At 41.8% G+C, this 17,397-nt stretch overlaps 1 protein-coding gene across 1 annotated transcript in view; it reads right to left on the bottom strand.

Annotated features, from left to right (window-relative positions):
• Nucleotides 1–3,516: 3,516 nt before the first annotated feature.
• The window catches only part of EXD2 (exonuclease 3'-5' domain containing 2), a 57,479-nt gene continuing 43,598 nt past the window's right edge, over nucleotides 3,517–17,397 (bottom strand). The window contains exons 4-9 of the mRNA XM_029238997.1: nucleotides 17,028–17,154; nucleotides 9,444–9,775; nucleotides 8,327–8,433; nucleotides 7,941–8,076; nucleotides 6,494–6,850; nucleotides 3,517–4,089 (exon numbers count right to left, since the gene is read on the bottom strand). Coding sequence (XP_029094830.1) covers nucleotides 3,873–4,089; nucleotides 6,494–6,850; nucleotides 7,941–8,076; nucleotides 8,327–8,433; nucleotides 9,444–9,775; nucleotides 17,028–17,154 — 1,276 coding nt within the window. The 3' untranslated portion in view covers nucleotides 3,517–3,872. The remainder of the gene's footprint in view (nucleotides 4,090–6,493; nucleotides 6,851–7,940; nucleotides 8,077–8,326; nucleotides 8,434–9,443; nucleotides 9,776–17,027; nucleotides 17,155–17,397) is intronic.

Below are 17,397 nucleotides of genomic sequence, written 5' to 3'. Positions count from 1 at the left end.
ACAGACAAAGCTGGTTACAAGGAAACAATGGTCTAATGTACTTCCCACCTTCCCAAATAACATGTTGCCAGTTAAGTAAAGGACCTTGGTGCCGCAGGCAAAGACATCTCCCTGGTAGGGTAGGTGGAACAGGTACTTTTGAACAAGTGGAACGAACATTTGGCTGCATGTCAGCCCTCCTCCATCACCTGATGCAAAACTGTCCCAGGACTGGGGAAAGACAGAAGGTATTTGGTTCCAGCATGAGGGGGCAACTTGGTGAATACCTAAAAAGAATAACTGATTTCCAAAACAAGAGTATTCTGAGGATTATGTATTATTTTTATATTACTCAGATCAAGAGTTAACTATATGAGAATCATTCTTATACCCTCTTACAGCTTATTTCATCCAAGAAAAACTGATTCTCACTGTATTCCTGAGGGATGAAGTATTCTAAAAAAATGACCAGGTAAACCACAGAAAAGACAAGAGACCAGAAAGAAGGATCCTTTTAAAATATGTAACAATTAGCAAACTAGAAAACTGAGAAACTCTGATACCTCTCAGAGGATGAGACACAATGAAGAAAAAAACAAAAAAAAAGGAAGAAAAGGTAAATGAATGAATGAAAAACTCAAAGAGGCAAGGTAACAAAGAAATTATAGTCAAATGTTAGGGTCCCAAACATTAGAATACAAAGCTGAACAAAAGCTCTTTCTGCTTGCTGGGTCCCTAAGAGTCTAAAATGAGGGATTAAAATGGCTTTATTTCAACAGAACACATTTTGTCATCTGATCTCTGTCTGTGACATGGATAAGAATAAGGAACTTATGGCTGCACTCTTAAGAGGCAACAAATCCCTGAATATTGTGCCTTGTTCACTTAAGGATGGCAAATCACTAATTGCTTGTCAATCAGGAAAAAAAAAAGTCTATAGCTTTTATTTTAAAATAAATTTCTTTTACATTTTTATTTTAAAACAAGCTATTTCCAAAAAACACTGCTGCAAGGGGGAATGAGGCAATAAAAGATGGGAGACAGAAGGGAAGCAGAGAAAAAAGACTCTGAGCCTGCAATTTTAACGATCAGGCACATTCAGAGAGGCCTTTGCTGTGACACTGTCCGCTCACCTCTACTCACAGGGGAGGAAGCTCAGCAAATGCACTGGGACGTGAGTTAAAGGGTCAAAGGGAAGCATTCCCTTCACAGAAATTCCTAAAAGGCGATATCAATTTGTACTCACTCCAGCAATGTGAGTCCCCCTCCTCGCAACCCAATTTCTAGGGTTCTAACCTAAAAAAGTTAGTAAAGATACAGTCAAAGATTTATACACAAAAAAGTTCATCACAACATCATTGATATTAACAAAGGATCTGAAACAACCAAAATTTAACAGTGTGGGAATGGATAATAAAGCAAGGTAGAGTTACTGCAGATCTACTTTCCAAGATTTAAAGACACAAGAAATTACTTGTGATACCATGTTAAATGAGGAAAGAAAATTGTATACCAAGCTGTATATATGACTCTCAAGTTTGTTTAAACACCTTACATGTTATATGCATTTTTCAATACTGAAAGGAAATTCATAAACATACCAGCAGAGATTAGCTCTGTGCTACATGGAGGGAAGATGGATTTTCATTCTTTCTTTAGATTCGTCTCTAACAAGCATACACATTACTTTTGTATCAGAAAAAAATTTTATGTTAAAATATGCCCGCCCTAAAATAACTCACTAGAGATAGCAATTGTCAGTCTTAGAGAAAGGCGTCCAAGGCTGACTCAGAAAACAAAAAGATTCAAACCTACACAGTAACTGCTCTGAAAAGGATGAGAAATCGAGGGTGCCACAGTCTAGATGTTTCCTCTACCGTGGCTGCTGGCTCTACATTACTAAGCTTTGCAGGGAGCTCTACTGGAGAAACCATTCCTCCTTCCGCAGCAACCACAGCGTCTTAAACGACCTCTTAACGTGGTTCTCACCTCTCAGTATGAGGATCACAGGGAAAGAAAGGAAGAGCCTACTCTCTTGTTTCGGAGGAAGACATTTTTCTTGTAAAGCTGTCAAAATGACTCAAAGTGAGATAGACACAATCTGAAACATAACTCATGAGTTATGTTTTTTTTTTTAATTTATTTAATGAGTTATGTTTAGGACCCGTGTTATCAATGCCCCTTATTTCTCAATAATGAATATAAAGCAAGATCTACGACGCCCCCTTGTGGCAAGCCTGACTACGACAACCACTTATCCATCTCCACGGTTCTCCGCCCCGGGCTGTGGGCAGTAAGAGCCCCTGAGGAACCTGCCCCCTAATAACCTTAGTGTGTTGAACAAACGGTCCCCAAGGCAGCTGGTACTATTTGTCTTCAAGACTTTCTAGTTTAGATCCCAGAGACACTTATTCGAGGATGAGTGGGGATGAAAGGGCAGAGGAACAAACTGCAGGGTGTGCATGTGTCGTGGGCCGTTGTCGAAAGGCCAAAGCTGTTGGCGGAGGCACACGACGACACCTGCACACATATCATGGGCTGCCACACGGCAGGGACCTATAGCATAAAGATCTCCTTCCCCAAGAGTATCTGCCGATTTTATAAAATTATGAAGAAAAGGGTTTTACATTTACAATCAATGAACTTTGTGCTTAGAAGTTGTTTTATTTACCAGTGTTAGAGCAACCATCACCAACTCGGGCACAATTCCGAAAGAACAGAGCTCTTGTTGAATTCTGGCCATAAAGCTCTTTTTTAAGCTTGTTAAGATCTTGTAAGGTAAGAAAGTTTTCCTAATACTTTATAAAAATACTAACCGCTAATAAGTTGATTCCGTACTCCAAGTGGTGGCCTCACGTTTGGAAAGATGAAACACCACCGTTTTGAACATCGAAACGTATTAATTAGTCTTGGCGTCCCAGGCATGAAGGGAGATGGAGAAATCCTCTCAACCTAACCAAATGACTCTGGGAGAGAATTAAGAGCTTAAAAGAGGTCAGTATTGCAAACCTGATGGAACACTGAAGGGACCAGATACTGATTCTGAGAAAAGACAACCTTCCTCTCAGAAAGGGATTAAGCTAAAAACCCTGCCGTTCTGTGCAGGAGGCTTGCAAGAAACAGCGAAAGGGAAAGCTGAGCAAATTATCCAAGTTCTCTTGGGAGATGGTTCTTGTGCTTCTCTGTGCCCCACCCAGGCTGAAGGCCTCTTCCCAGAAAAGAATTCCCTCCAGCGTTAGGGTGAAAACATATGGCAGGAAGTTGCTGCTTTGGTCCTGAATGTGTAAACAGGAGCATTTTCAAGCATGTGAAATAAACCGAAGCAACCCAGATGGGCTGGATCCCAACCAGGTGAGTTACCGCAGAGCACTAAGCCAAAGAATTTCTAATTATGAGGTTGAACTGGGAATATGAATCCGACCCCTTTTCGCCTCTCCAACCTCTAGAAGAATGTTTTTTCCCCTCCTAACCTGATGGGCTTGAAATACTTGACAGCTCCTGTTTGAGATGAACCAACATGCTGGACAGGGAGGAAAAGCATTAAAAACCTGAGTGTCTTGACAAGACACTTCAGGGAGAATCCTCCATTTGTCGCCTGCACAGGGAAAGCAGAAGAGGGAGAGTAAAATGAAGGCCAAGCCTCCCATTTGTCCAGAAAAATAAAATAAGAGGGTGGAGTAAAGAACTCTCACCCTGCCCAACTAAAATTCAAGACCATAAGCTCCCCCTGAAAACAACAGCCTTGCTCCACCAGAAGCATCCTGGGATCAGTACAGGTTAGTATTGTGAATTGTGTCACCAGGCTTTGACAACGACATTAAAACAGGAAGAGGTGAAATTTTCACCCCTGGCTCCAGCTTCCCAGCTGTCCCAACGTGGAAGGGAAGCAGCCATCACGACAGCTTGATGGGAAGGTCCTCCCCATATCTCCGGAGCAGCTTCTGGTGGTTGTGGTCCACCGACCACTGCTGGGGCAGGTGCTTGGGCTGCATGGAGTCCAGGAAGTGCTGCCGCCAGCGGCTCTCCAGCTGCATGAGGGAGCGCAGCCCGCCCTGGGTGTGGCGCTGAACCACCTTCAGCCCGTGCGGAATGTAGTTTTCATTGGAGATCCTGTCAGGACACAAAGTACATGGGTCTGAGGGAAACAAGCTCAGGACAGTATCACAGTGGCTCCAAATGCTATGGGCCAAGATGCTTCGACAGGGGTTTATGGAGAGGCTGCTGCATTCCTAAAGGGTTGGTTATTTTGATGCTTTTAAAAACATCCTCTTTCCCATATCTGCCTTTTTAAAAATAGTTTGGACATATAACACACAATCCAGCAGAAGGCATTTGGGGATTCTGATCTATACTTATGGGAAGGCCACTGCATAACGCTCAGCCCCCACTAGAGAGGCCCCGCTGTCTGGCTGATGATGGGTGAAGAATGTTGGTCTTTCATTGACTCCAGGGTTCCCCAGTTACTTCTTTTAAGTTACTCATTCTGAACCATACTCAGTCTTTATATTAGCTGTTCAATCAGCCCGCGTGTCCCAGGTTTTCATCACAGTGTAACACCTGAATGTAAAATCAAGGTGGTAATATTTCTTCGGTGTCTTCCTTCTTATACAAAGAATGCCAAACCACATCCACAAGACGTGCTTCTGCTGCGATGAAATTCTACCGTGGTTGCTTGGTTGCACAGCTAGTGCTGTTTAATGAGAAGATGAATCCCTGCTTCCTTTCTAACTAAGATACCTTGTGAACAGTACTGTCAGCTCCTATGAATAAAGGAAGCTCCCTGCCCGGGGCTCAGTTCCTCTCCCTACAGTCCATACCCTACTCTCAATCCTTGCTAACTAGCAGTGTTCGTGCCCCCTGGGTATTTGCAGGGCATTTTCTTATTTAGCTCACAAGCATCCCCCTAACTTGCCTAAACTTTCCCCAAACAGCTGTTCTTCTCGGTCCTAGATATCCAAGCCCAGCACCCTTCCATCCAAGTCAGCAAGATGAATTTGTTAGAAAGGTCTGTCACTGAAAGGGCAAGTTTAGCTGTTTTAGGAAATACATTTGGGAATTGGTTAAAGGAGCCAGTCTCATTAATTTGTAATATGACCTTGGTAAGTTACTGAACGTTAACCTCGGGTCATCTAATATAAAACTTGGAAAACAGTTTTAAGAATAAAATTTAAGAATAATTTTTTAAAATTTTAAAAGATTTTAAAGATATAGGATATGTTAGCAGTTACCAGTAAGAAACTCCTACCTCATAGGGTTGTTATAAGAAATAATTAAGGCAATTTATATAAAGTTTATTAACTTGGTGGAATAGATTAGGATATCTATACAAAATTTGTTCAATAAATATTTTTTGCTATAATTAAGTTTGTGGGGGAGGGCTGTTTTGTTTTTATAACAAAACACTAAGGCAACCAGCACAACTACCAGGATTTGCGACCTTATCAGTTTAATTATTTCAACCCCTGTTACCATTGAAAGAAGTGGCAAGTTGGGAAGCAAAACAATAGCAGGTAGCCCAGAGTGTTTATCATCTGGGCCACGTGCCCATTTATTTCTCAGGACCAAAAAATGCTTCTCATTTAGGGACACTGAACTAAATGATATGAATTCAAGTATGTACTGACGGGGAAAGAGAGAAAGCAAGCAAGGAAGGAAAAAGGTAAAAAGTAATTTAAATAGTAACAGCAATTCTGGCCAACATCCCATTCAGTAGGCCAACACCCCGGAGTACAGGTGAGACAAGAAACATGAATCCATTTGTCTCAATTCCCACAGACCTAGATAAGGGAAGAGAGGCAGAACCACACACATTGTACTTCACGGGCAACTCCAGAGACTGGAGGATATATATTTTTAAATTTTTATTTATTTATTTTTGGCTGTGTTGGGTCTTCATTTCTGTTCCTGGGCTTTCTCTAGTTGCAGCGAGCAGGGGCCACTCTTCATCGCGGTGCGCGGGCCTCTCGCTGCCGCGGCCTCTCCCGTTGCGGAGCACAGGCTCCGGACGCGCAGGCTCAGGAGTTGTGGCTCACGGGCCCAGTTGCTCCGCGGCATGTGGGATCTTCCCAGACCGGGGCTCGAACCCGCGTCCCCTGCACTGGCAGGCGGATTCCCAACCACTGCGCCACCAGGGAAGCCCTGGAGGATATTTTTCGACTCTTATTTTCCTCTTGTGAGCTGACCTGAGGATTTATTTCTGCAGGGGATGCGTAAGGTACAGCTCCGGTGCCTCTGAACTCTGCTGCTAAGCATGGAAATGGCTGGCGTAAGTATGCGACCTCGAAGGGTCAAGGATAGAAGGCAAGTCTCCTGTGGAAAGTACATTAGCAAACAGATTGCTCTATCCCACCCGCATGGTATCTTAAGCCACAGAGACTCAACGGGGTAAGCACGAGGCTGCGCACTGCACCTGGACGACCACTGCTCCCTCCCTGGCAAGCATTCTCACTGAGTAGTCGGGGTTAGGTCACTGGACTAGTCCTCAATGCCCTCTGAGCAGGACTGTAGATCGTACCTGGTCTCCAGGCTGGCAGCCTCCTGAAGCATCTCCTCCGTGACCGTGTCTGTATGGTAAAACTCTCTGAGCGCCTGCAGCAGCTCCTCCTTTCGGTGGGCAGGCAGGCCCTCTGCGTTGAGCAGGGCCCTGGCCCCAGAACGCACCTGCCGGCGCTCAGGATCTTCCAGCAGGCGCAAGCCTTCCTCGGAGCCGGTGGGGGCCTGGAACTCCCTGGCCAGCTGCTGCTTCAAGTGGCTGTCATAGTAGTTGGAGATGGCGTGGCAGGAGGTGCAGAGCAGCAGCACATCGTGGGAGTTGTGGTCCTTCATCTCGATGGGAAAGTGCTTCCGGTACTCATGCGGAATCACGTTCTTCCTAAAGAGGCCAAACAGAAGGCAACGCTCATTAGCACACGACACGGAACATACACGGAGTCGACAGGCAGGCTACTAGCGTTCTGATCTGGGCCTAAACACACCTGAGGAGCTTGGGTCCCACAGCCCAGCAGAGGTGACATGAAGGCCATACCACCTATTCCACTCTTGGCCCACCTACCTACGGGCCTTGGGTTCTCCTCTCCTTGAAGTGAGTGCAGGCCACCGGCGGTCAGACTCCCCTGGCAGGCCAGGGGCAGGGAGAAGCTAATAACAACCTTTGGGAAGGCTGTGCTCCCAGAAGGAAAAGTATCATCCGAGAAATGAAAAGAAATTCTAATGGCCTTCAACATCTGGAAAACAACTGTCTCAAAGCACACAGCAGGTAACTGCTACTCCTGAAACTTTGGAAGCCTTGTGACCTGTAAAAGCCCGTTTCCTTCACCTGAAGAACCCCTTACTCTAAAATTGTTTCCCTGGTTCATCGAAGTCCATCATTATTGTCTAAGGAGAACTAAGCTCTCAGGGAAACCTCTTGGCAGCAACAACCATTTGTCATACTTTGCAAGCGGAGAAAGGAGGCAAGCGAGTTGCTACACAGAAGCCAGGGAGAAAGCCAGGGTTCTGGGCACCCAGGACCAGTGGTAACTTCACCTTCACTGCCTGGGGACCTTGACGCAGCATAATCTTCTCAGACTATTCCGGACTGTGCCTTCGGGTCGTCTGGATACCCATATATCAAGGGTCACAAAGCTTGTGAGCCACTCAAGGGAGAATCATGAGGACACAGAGACAAAGGCAGCTTCCTAAGGAAGGAAGGTCTCCATTCCTTCATGAGCAAAGGGAATGACTCTCTTCATGGCAAACTGTTATCGAGAAGAGTGCTTCATTCCGGAAACGAAGAACTGGCTCAGGAGGGGCAGAAGCCACTACAGCAAGGCCAGGCAGAGTGCTGAAGCTCTTGAGGACACTGGGATGCCCCCTGGGGACAAGTCTCCCAGCCAAAGTAGGCAGACTGAGTCAAGCCCGCCAAGGGCTCTGCGTGTGGCTTGAAGGGCAAATTCCAATAGGGCAGCCCAGCCCACACTCACCGAATGTATGAGTCTTTCTTGCCACACACTACACACAGGTTTTCTTTAACCATCAGGTAGTAGTCTCCCGGGGATTCAGGTCTCCCTGCAGGTTCAAACTGTAGCTTGACCACAAAAGGCTCTTCACTCACCAGCTCTTAGAGGAAAGAAGCAGTGTTAGTGTATGACTGCCCACCTCTCCCACAAGGAAGAAGCACCACCTCAGTTGCTCTCTGCTGTATCCTGGCAGAGATCACCGTTTCTGGGTTCTGAATAGCCCCATCCCACGTGTCTCTAGGTCTCTCTGCCTTCTATCCATCCCATCCCTCTGCCTTATCTCATGCCCACTCCGGTCAGTGCCTGCATGCACCTAATTATAAATCTAATATGACAGTTGAATCTCAAACCTCCAATGCCTTTGTCCAGGTACCACTGAGCTTTTCTTCGATCACAAGTGCAGAGGGGCTGTCCGTCAGGGGCGTGGAGAAAGCAGTTATCATAGAGGGGTGATTTTCTGTGGGGAAGGGAGAGAGAAATCTAAAACTGGGAGCTAACTATTGATCAAGGTACCAGTTGCCTTCCTATATTGAGTGACCCAAACTATTCAACACTAGGGTCAAACATTACCTTTTTGGGGAAAAAAAAAAAAGGCAAGAAATCATGTTTATTCCTCCATCTGCACTGGGCTAGGAAAGAGAAATTAAAATGAATCAGTTTATACTATTAGTTTTTATATTTATAGGTTGGAACATTAGAGAGAGAGTTGGGTAGTGTTTACATAGTTCTATCATGAAAGCACGCAGGAACAGAACACCAGGAAAACTTCCCTGTAGAGTAATCATTGGATTAACAAAGTAAATTAAAATGAAAGAACTTCAAGCTAAAGTAATGGGTGCCACGTGGATTTATTTCCGGCTCACATGCAATAGTTGCTTCAATTTAATCACACAATTCCTAAAGGCACTTTACTATAGGGACCAAACTTCCACTCCAAAGTACTTATTAGTCATCCTTCTGCAGTAGAGGCATAAGCTGTACAGGAAAATTCCCATTGGCTAGAGAATTAACATCAGCTTAGGACTGGACGCCATTCCAAATAATCAAATGCCAAATGAATAAGAGATTAGATGATGCATGTCTCCTGAAAAGTATGAGGCACTTCATTTTACCTTCACAGCTATCCTGAAGCAAGCAAGGAATAATAATTAAGCCCTCACTTATAAATGGAAAAGTACAGGTCTAAGGTCACATCAAGGTCAGTGACAAAGCTAGGTTAAGCTCTCCTCCTTTTCACTCCAACTGCCCACAAATAAAAAAGTAGAAGAAGGGCAAAAGGAAAAAATATACAAATAAATCAAAGGATAGCTCCAAATGTCCTTGAAGGAAAGGAAAAATAGAATTAATCCTTGGAGAGCCTCTGCCACCTTACCGCACTAGCCTTCTCCCCAGAGCCAAGGTAAGGCATCATGCCTTTTGCTGGAAGCTGGGCCTTGGACTCTACCAGACATGGAACAACTCAGTTACCTGGCAGAATAGCCCACTCCAAGGGGCTTTCTTTTATGCTTTCTGGGGTCTCTCCCTTGGTGGTTGCCTGGCATCATTCCATCGGTCTTCGACTTCTTATTTCTTGGCTTCTGCTGAGATTCTGTTGCTTCCCCGTTAACCTCCTCTCCCAATCTGCTAATTCCTTTGCTTCGGAATGGGATATCTACCACATCCTGACATTTCTCCAAGACTTTTCTCCAGCCAATGAAGTCATCATTTTCTTCTAGAGTTGAATTCCTAGAGAAAGGGTATCCAAGAAGATGGAGAAAGAGAGCCACTGAAATCTGGGCATCCCTGGCGGCATAAATTACCTGAAGAGAAAAGTCAGAGATCAGTGGAATCCGGAAGGCAAACCAGAGAGAGCAACTTCAAAATCAATCGCCAAGACACAGACAACTTTTAGGTTCCAATTCAAGATGTACAGTAACCCAGGCACCATGTACTCCTTAAAACCTTCTAATTACAAAACAATTCAAATGATACAAAAACAAATCAAATAGTATAATGAATCCTCACGTTCTCTATGTTTTTAACTAACATAGCTAAAATAATGACCTACTGTATGTGCTCAAAATTCCTAATCTATATAAATCAGTGAAGTTTCTTTCTATCTGCTACCAAACCTGCTGGACAGATTTTTCTCAAGTTTGGGGTAGGGTAGTTACCACAGGTCTGACAACTTCACTTTGGAAACTGTCATCATCTAGAAAACTGAAACCAAGATTCATTAAGAGGCCTGTGTGACTATTGATCAGAAACAAACTGCTGTACATATTAATACAATGTGTAAAACAAGGAAAACAGTTTCAAACATGGACCTCAAATCAAAAGTCACAAGGGCCCACTTCTGGAATTTATGTATTTATTAATAGTAAGTCATTCACCCAAGCAACTAGGCACAGGCAAGCTGGTCATAAATAAAAGTTGTCAAAACTATAATTAATAGCTCTTCCCAACAAAGCATGTGAGGACTTTAAAATTCCTTTAATTCACCTTTAATAATCAAGCCTGGTAAATAACACTATTAGTATGGATTTTTTTGTGTGCTTTTAGAATAATAGAAAAAAAGAATAGAAAAATAAGGTTTGGGTAAAATTCTCCATCTAGACCCAACCATCTACATCTCTGTCAGCAAGTTGTCTCCCACAGGAAAAGAGGGTGCTTGAACGTGAAGAGTTCAGAATGATTTTTAACAAATTATTTCCAAATGATAAGGAATCCAAGGCACTTTTCAACAAATGATGCTGGAACAACTGGATGTCCCCATGCAAAAAGATAAAGTTGGACTCCTACTTCACACCGCACACACAAATTAACTCAAAGTGGATTATGAACCTAAGTGTAAGAGCCAAAACATAAGACTCTTAGAAGAAAACATAGGAGGGACTTCCCTGGTGGCACAGTGGTTAAGAATCTGCCTGCCAATGCAGGAGACACGGGTTCGAGCCCTGGTCCGGGAAGATACTACATGCCGCAGAGCAACTAAGCAACTAACCGTACTGAGCCTGCGCTCTAGAGCCTGCAAGCCACAACTACTGAAGCCCGCACACCTAGAGTCAATGCTCCGCACAAGAGAAGTCACTGCAATGAGAAGCCCGCACACCACAACGAACAGTAGCCCCCGCTCGCCACAACTAGAAAAAGCCCATGCAGAGCAACAAAGACCCAACACAGCCAAAAATAAATAAGTAAATAAATTTATTTAAAAAAAAAAGAAAACAGAGGAGTACATGTTCATGACCTTGGGTTAGGCAATGATTTCTTAGATATGACACCACAAGAAAAAAGAAATAAAAGAAAAAATAGATAACTGGACCTCATCATGATTAAAAGCTTTCATGCTTTAAATGATCCCATCAAGTAAGTGAAAAGACAATCTGCAGAAAATGGGAGAAAATATTTATAAATTATATATCTGATAAGGGATTAGTATCCAGAATACATAAAGAATACACACACGCACGCACGCGCGTGCACACACACACACACACACACACACGTCTCTTAAAATTCAACAATTTAAAGACAAACAACACAATTAAAATGTGAGCAAAGGATCTGAACAGACATTTCTCCAAAGAAGATATACCAATAGCCAATAAGCACATGAAAGATGCTCAGCATCATTGGTCACTAGGGAAATATAAATCAAAACCACAACGAAATACCACTTCACACCTACTAGGATTGCGCTAATCAAAAAGATGAATAATAATAAATGTTGGTAAGGTTATGGAAGATTGGAACCTTCATATATTGCTGCTGGGACTATAAAATGGTATGGTTGCTTTGGAAAATAGTTGGGCAGTTCCTCAAAGAGTTAAACATAAAGTTACCATATGACTCAGCAATTCCATCCTAGGTATTTACCCAAGAGAACTGAAAATGTATGTCCACATAAAAACTTATACACAGATATTCAGAGTGGCTTATTCATAACAGCTAAAAAAATGAAAGCAACCCAAATCTCCACCAATTGATTAAACGAATAAACAAAATGTGGTCTATCCATACAATGAAGCATTATTTAGCAATAAAAAAGAAATGAAGTACCAACAGATGCTACAACATGGATGAACCACAAAAACATGGTAAGTGAAGAAGCCAATCCAAAAAAACCACATACTGTATGATTCCATTTATATGAAATGTCCAGAACAGGCAAATTTATAGAGACAGAAAGTAGATTAGCGGTTGCCGAAGGCTGGGGTGTTGGGGAGGTGAGATGGGAAGTGACTGCTAATGGGTATGGGGTTTCTTTTGGGGTGATGAAAATGTTCTAAAACTAGATTGTGGTGATGGTTACACAACTCTGTAAATATACTAAAATCCATTGATTGTATACTGTTTTTTTTTTTTTGGCCGCATTGCATGGCTTGCAGGATCTTAGTTCCCCAACCAGGGATCGAACCCGGGCCCCCAGCAGTGGAAGGGCAGAGTCCTAACCACTGGACCGCCAGGGAAGTCCCTGACTTGTATACTTTAAATGGGTGCATTTTATTGTATGTAAATTATATTTCAATAAAACTGTTAAAAGAAAGGAAGGAATGAACCTACCAAGGCACAAAGAAGTAACTTACTCAGGGTCGCAGCAAATCTGAAATAGCTTTAGAAAAAACAAATCAGATAACTTGATTCCCAGAACTCTCTCACAGGATAATATTAATCCCAAGATACTAACTATTGCTAACTCTTTCCATTAACAATGTTTTGGGGGATTTCCCTGGCGGTCTGGTTGTTAAGACTGCGCTTCCACTGCAGGGTGCGTGGGTTCCCCCTGGTCGGGAACTGGGATTGCTGCATGCCATGTGGTGCGGTCCAAAAAAAAAACAAAAAAAAACCCACAACACAATGTTTTAGAAGGATGAACAAACAAATGGTAACAAACTAAGCAAACAAGAGAAGGTTGAAACCTAGGCCTGTAGGGGGTAGTAAGCAAAAAATCCAAATATCAAATTAATCTGAGCCACAAAGAATGGCAAAGTATAAAGAATGCGAGGCACCAGGTATCTATAAAAGCAATGATACAAATGATACAAGGTGAAAACAGGAGGATCAGGTGACAGTCTCTGTAAATAACACTTACAACCCCAGATCTCCTCTCTTACGGCATAGGGACAGGCAATTACTCCTTCCCTGACTGAAAAGAGGAAAAGTTTGTAGAACCAAAACTAAAATGGAGTCACTTATGTCAGAGACAAAATGGAGGTGGCCAATGCAGGCGCATTAAAGAAAAAGAAACTTTATTTAACATAACTTGCAGGAATTTACAGCTCTCCTCAGAAATCAGCAGAGGATGTCAGTCAATCTCCAAACACTGAGTCTGTTCATGCCATCTTTAGACTTCCTTATTCCCCTGTCTCAGCTATCCTGATCCAAATAAGGAAGAAGACCACTAGGCAAACAATCAGCTGAAAAAGCCAAAAATCTTCCACATTTACGCAATGAAAACCCTTTAGTCTGTGAGCTACTTGAAACTCATTGCTCCCATGGCCTTGAGTTTCCCAGCTTGCAGGTCAAAACTGTTGCAATAAACTCATATTTCTGCTTTGTTTTACTCGGTGTGCAGAGTTTGGGTTTTGACAAGTTTAAGTCATATAGTGGCTAAATCACAGAGGATCTGGACCTGGTAATACCAGGCATGGCAGAGGTTGGGGGCAAAGTGTCACCAGGAAAAAGGGGGATTATGGGAAAATCTACATATTAAATGATAAGACTACCATCACCTTCTCTCCCACTCAGCTACCAGAATATAGGCTGTGGGGCTGATACCTCTTGGGCAGAAGAGTAGGAGATTCATGTCTGGAGAAACTGAGTGGCCTGAGAGAAAAGACTTACAGTTACTGACATTTGACTTTAATTTATATTAATAGTTACTGATAATAAAACTCGCTAGTCAAAAATACCTGGCCATATGCTCTGTGCTCTCATTCCATTTTTCTTTTTTTTTTTTTACCGGTACGCGGGCCTCTCACTGCTGTGGCCTCTCCCGTTGCGGAGCACAGGCTCCGGACGCGCAGGCTCAGCGGCCATGGCTCAAGGGTCCAGCCGCTCCACGGCATATGGGATCCTCCCGGACCAGGGCACGAACCCGTGTCCCCTGCATCGGCAGGCGGACTCTCAACAACTGCGCCACCAGGGAAGCCCTCATTCCATTTTTTTAAATGTCAAATTTAAATATTATTTTCTGTATTTTACAAAATCTCATTAAGCATTATGTTTATAATTAGAAAAACAAGAATTTTTAAATGAAGAATGAATAAGAGTCTTTGGAAATTCTGAATTCTCACAATAATATGGATCACAAATTTGGTTTCAAATTTGGTAGCAATTAACTTTTTCTTCCCAATGTTTTATTTGAAAGATTTCAAAACTAAGGAAAAGTTGAAAGAATGATAATTGACATTCACAATTGTCAACATTTGCTTTATCTCTTTATAATACAATACATACACCACACAAATACTTTTTTTTGAGGGGGGGGATGAACACTTTTCAAAATTAAGTTGCAGCTATTATGATATTTACTTCATCCCTAAATACTTTAGTGTGTATCTTCTAAGAACAAGGACACTCTCCTACATAATCACAACACCATTATCACACCCAAAAACTTTAACAGTTGTATTCTAATGTCTCCAACAGTCTCAAAGATGTCTTTTACAGATGTTGCAGGATTCAGAAATTTCAGAATTTTATTTAGAATTTTTAGAATTATTTACAGAATTATGCAACCTTTATCACAGTCAATTTTAGAACATTTTCAGCAGCCCAGTAAGAAAACTTATATCCTTTACCAGTCATCTCCCACTTCTTCTAGTCCTAGGCAGCCACTAATTTATTTTTTGTCTCTATAGATTTGCCTGTTCTGAATATTTCATATAAATGGAATCATACAATATGTCATCTTTTGTGACTAGCTTCTTTCACTTAGCGCAATGTTTTCAAGACTCATCCATGTTGTAGCTTTTTATTGCTGAATAATATTCCATTGTATGGCTATACCATATTTTATTTACTCATTCATTAATTGATAGATTCAACTGGCGCTTTAATGTCTCCTTTGTAAACAAAAATGGATAGCTAAGGATCTAAACATTTTAGAAAAATCTTTAACGTGGAAGACAAAGACCAAATCAAACATTTAAATTAGAAATTCAGAGTAAAAAGAGGCAATGCAGGAAAGAGAAGAAAACTTCAGAAATCTTCAGTACTCTAAGATAACAGAAGCTATGATATCCATTAAACAAAAATGCAAAGTTATTTTAAAAGTGAATACTGAGAAAAGACCAGGAGCCCTTATGACTTAATATGATAGGAAATTAAAAGTTGATTGGAATACTGAAAGATAAACTTGAGGACATTTCCCAGAAGGTAAAAAAAATATAGAGAGATGGCAAATCAAAGAGAAAATATTTTACTAAGAAAATTAGAGGATCAATTCAAGGGATTCAATATAGAATCTAGAAACAAAAAAGAGGGAAATTTTCCAAGAAAGAGTATGAGAATAATTCCCTGAACTGAAAGACATGAGCTTACAGACCGAAAGGGTCCACTGAACTGTAAAACTATAATGAAAAATGGCCCTCACTATCACCATGAATTTTAAAAACTAAGAATAAAGAGATTTTCCAGAAAGAAAAACAAGTCACATACTCAACATCAACACTGGAAGCTACAAGGAGCATTGCCTTCAAAGTTCTGAAGGAAAATGAGTTCCACCGTAAAATGCTATCCCTCAGCCGAACTATCAGTTAATAGAGAGGGAAACTAATATCTTTACAGACATGCATGGTGTCATAAATTAACTCCCCATGCTCCTTTCCTCAAGAAGCTATTTTGAATGTACTCCACCAAATTAAGAAAGTAAAAAGACATGATATTGTTAAAACAGAGGATCTACTATAGAAGAGAGGTGAAGGGAATTCCCAGGTTGACGGTAAATGCAAATTTCAGGATGAGAGTTGCGCAGCAGGGCTGGAGTGCAACCAGTCCTGCAAGAAGCAGGATGACAGAGCTCTAGCAGGGCTAGCTCCAAGGGAAAATGAAATGAGTAAGTTACCTGACTGTGTCTGAAGCAGCAGAAAGGAGATCGCTACATAGTTCTGTTACAGTCTGGGGTTGAAACAGTTAACAGGTATATAGAAAACTAAGCAAACAAAAATATAAATGACTACTCCTGGGAAAACAAAAAGTTGTACAAGGAAAAAACATTTACTTTAGTCAGTTTGCTATGTGGAGCAGCTATAAATAATATCAATATAAGTAGATATTAACCTGATAAAAATGATGATTTACCTCTATTGGGAGCATGGGGAAGGGAACAAGTATCTGTCTGGGGATACAGGAATTGCAAGAGTACTATACTAAATCATGTCTTCCACAGCAAGAAGTCAAAAGATAATATGTAAAATAAGAAAGAGTACTATATGCATGTAATTTTAAAAGATAATGGTAATTGCCAGAAAGAAATGAAATCAGTTGCCTCTGAAAAGAAGGAAGAGTAATTAGGAATGGGGGAGGAAGGCAGGGAACTACTGGCTGTTTCTTTTTTTTTTTTCTGCGGTACACGGGCCTCTCACTATTGTGGCCCCTCCCGTTGCGGAGCACAGGATCCGGATGCGCAGGCTCAGCGGCCATGGCTCACGGGCCCAGTCGCTCCGCGGCATGTGGGACCGGGGCATGAACCCGCGTCCCCTGCATCGGCAGGCGGACTCTCAACCACTGCGCCACCAGGGAAGCCCAGCTGGCTGTTTCTTATAATAAGTCTTATAACACTTTGGTGTTTTAAGTTATGCATTTGTATTCATGACCAAAAAAATTACATTTTCTGAAATGCCTGGCATATAGTAAATGCTCCAAAAAAATAGAATGGGGACTCTTACCCTTTTATCTAAGTAGCATCTACATTATTATAGAGCATTTTTCTTGGGTATCATCAATGAGGCTATTTTAAGGCATTTCTGCCCAACACATATCATCTTTGAGGATTAGAATTTTTTAAATAATTATATTTCACAAGCAATGACTCTTCCACTCTTCAACTACTCTGATAAGAAGTACCTGGTCCTCAGTAAGATTCTCAGCATCCCAGTTGCTGCAGCGAAGCAGAAGGGACTTGTCAAGGGGAAAGTTCAAAACAGTCTCAGCGAGTGATTTCAGGCTAAGCCCATTAGAAAGCAAATTGTTTCTACAAGAAATAAATAAAATCATGTGTCAAAAATGGGAAAGGACAAGAACAGGCAAATCAAAAAAGGTATACAAATGGCCAATAAACAAATGACACATAATTTCACTACATCAAACCAAATAAAAAGTATATACAATTTAAAAATCTATCAGATTACAAAGATTTTAAAAAAATAACTATATCTAGTATTGGTGGAACATGAAGAATCACCATCTAATCTAAAATTTGTGCACTGAACATTTG

This window comes from Monodon monoceros, unplaced genomic scaffold, assembly GCF_005190385.1.
Source record: "Monodon monoceros isolate NGI ecotype Baffin Bay Population unplaced genomic scaffold, NGI_Narwhal_1 Super_Scaffold_21, whole genome shotgun sequence".
Classification (NCBI taxonomy): domain Eukaryota; kingdom Metazoa; phylum Chordata; class Mammalia; order Artiodactyla; family Monodontidae; genus Monodon; species Monodon monoceros.
This window is presented reverse-complemented; position numbering and strand designations above follow the sequence as displayed.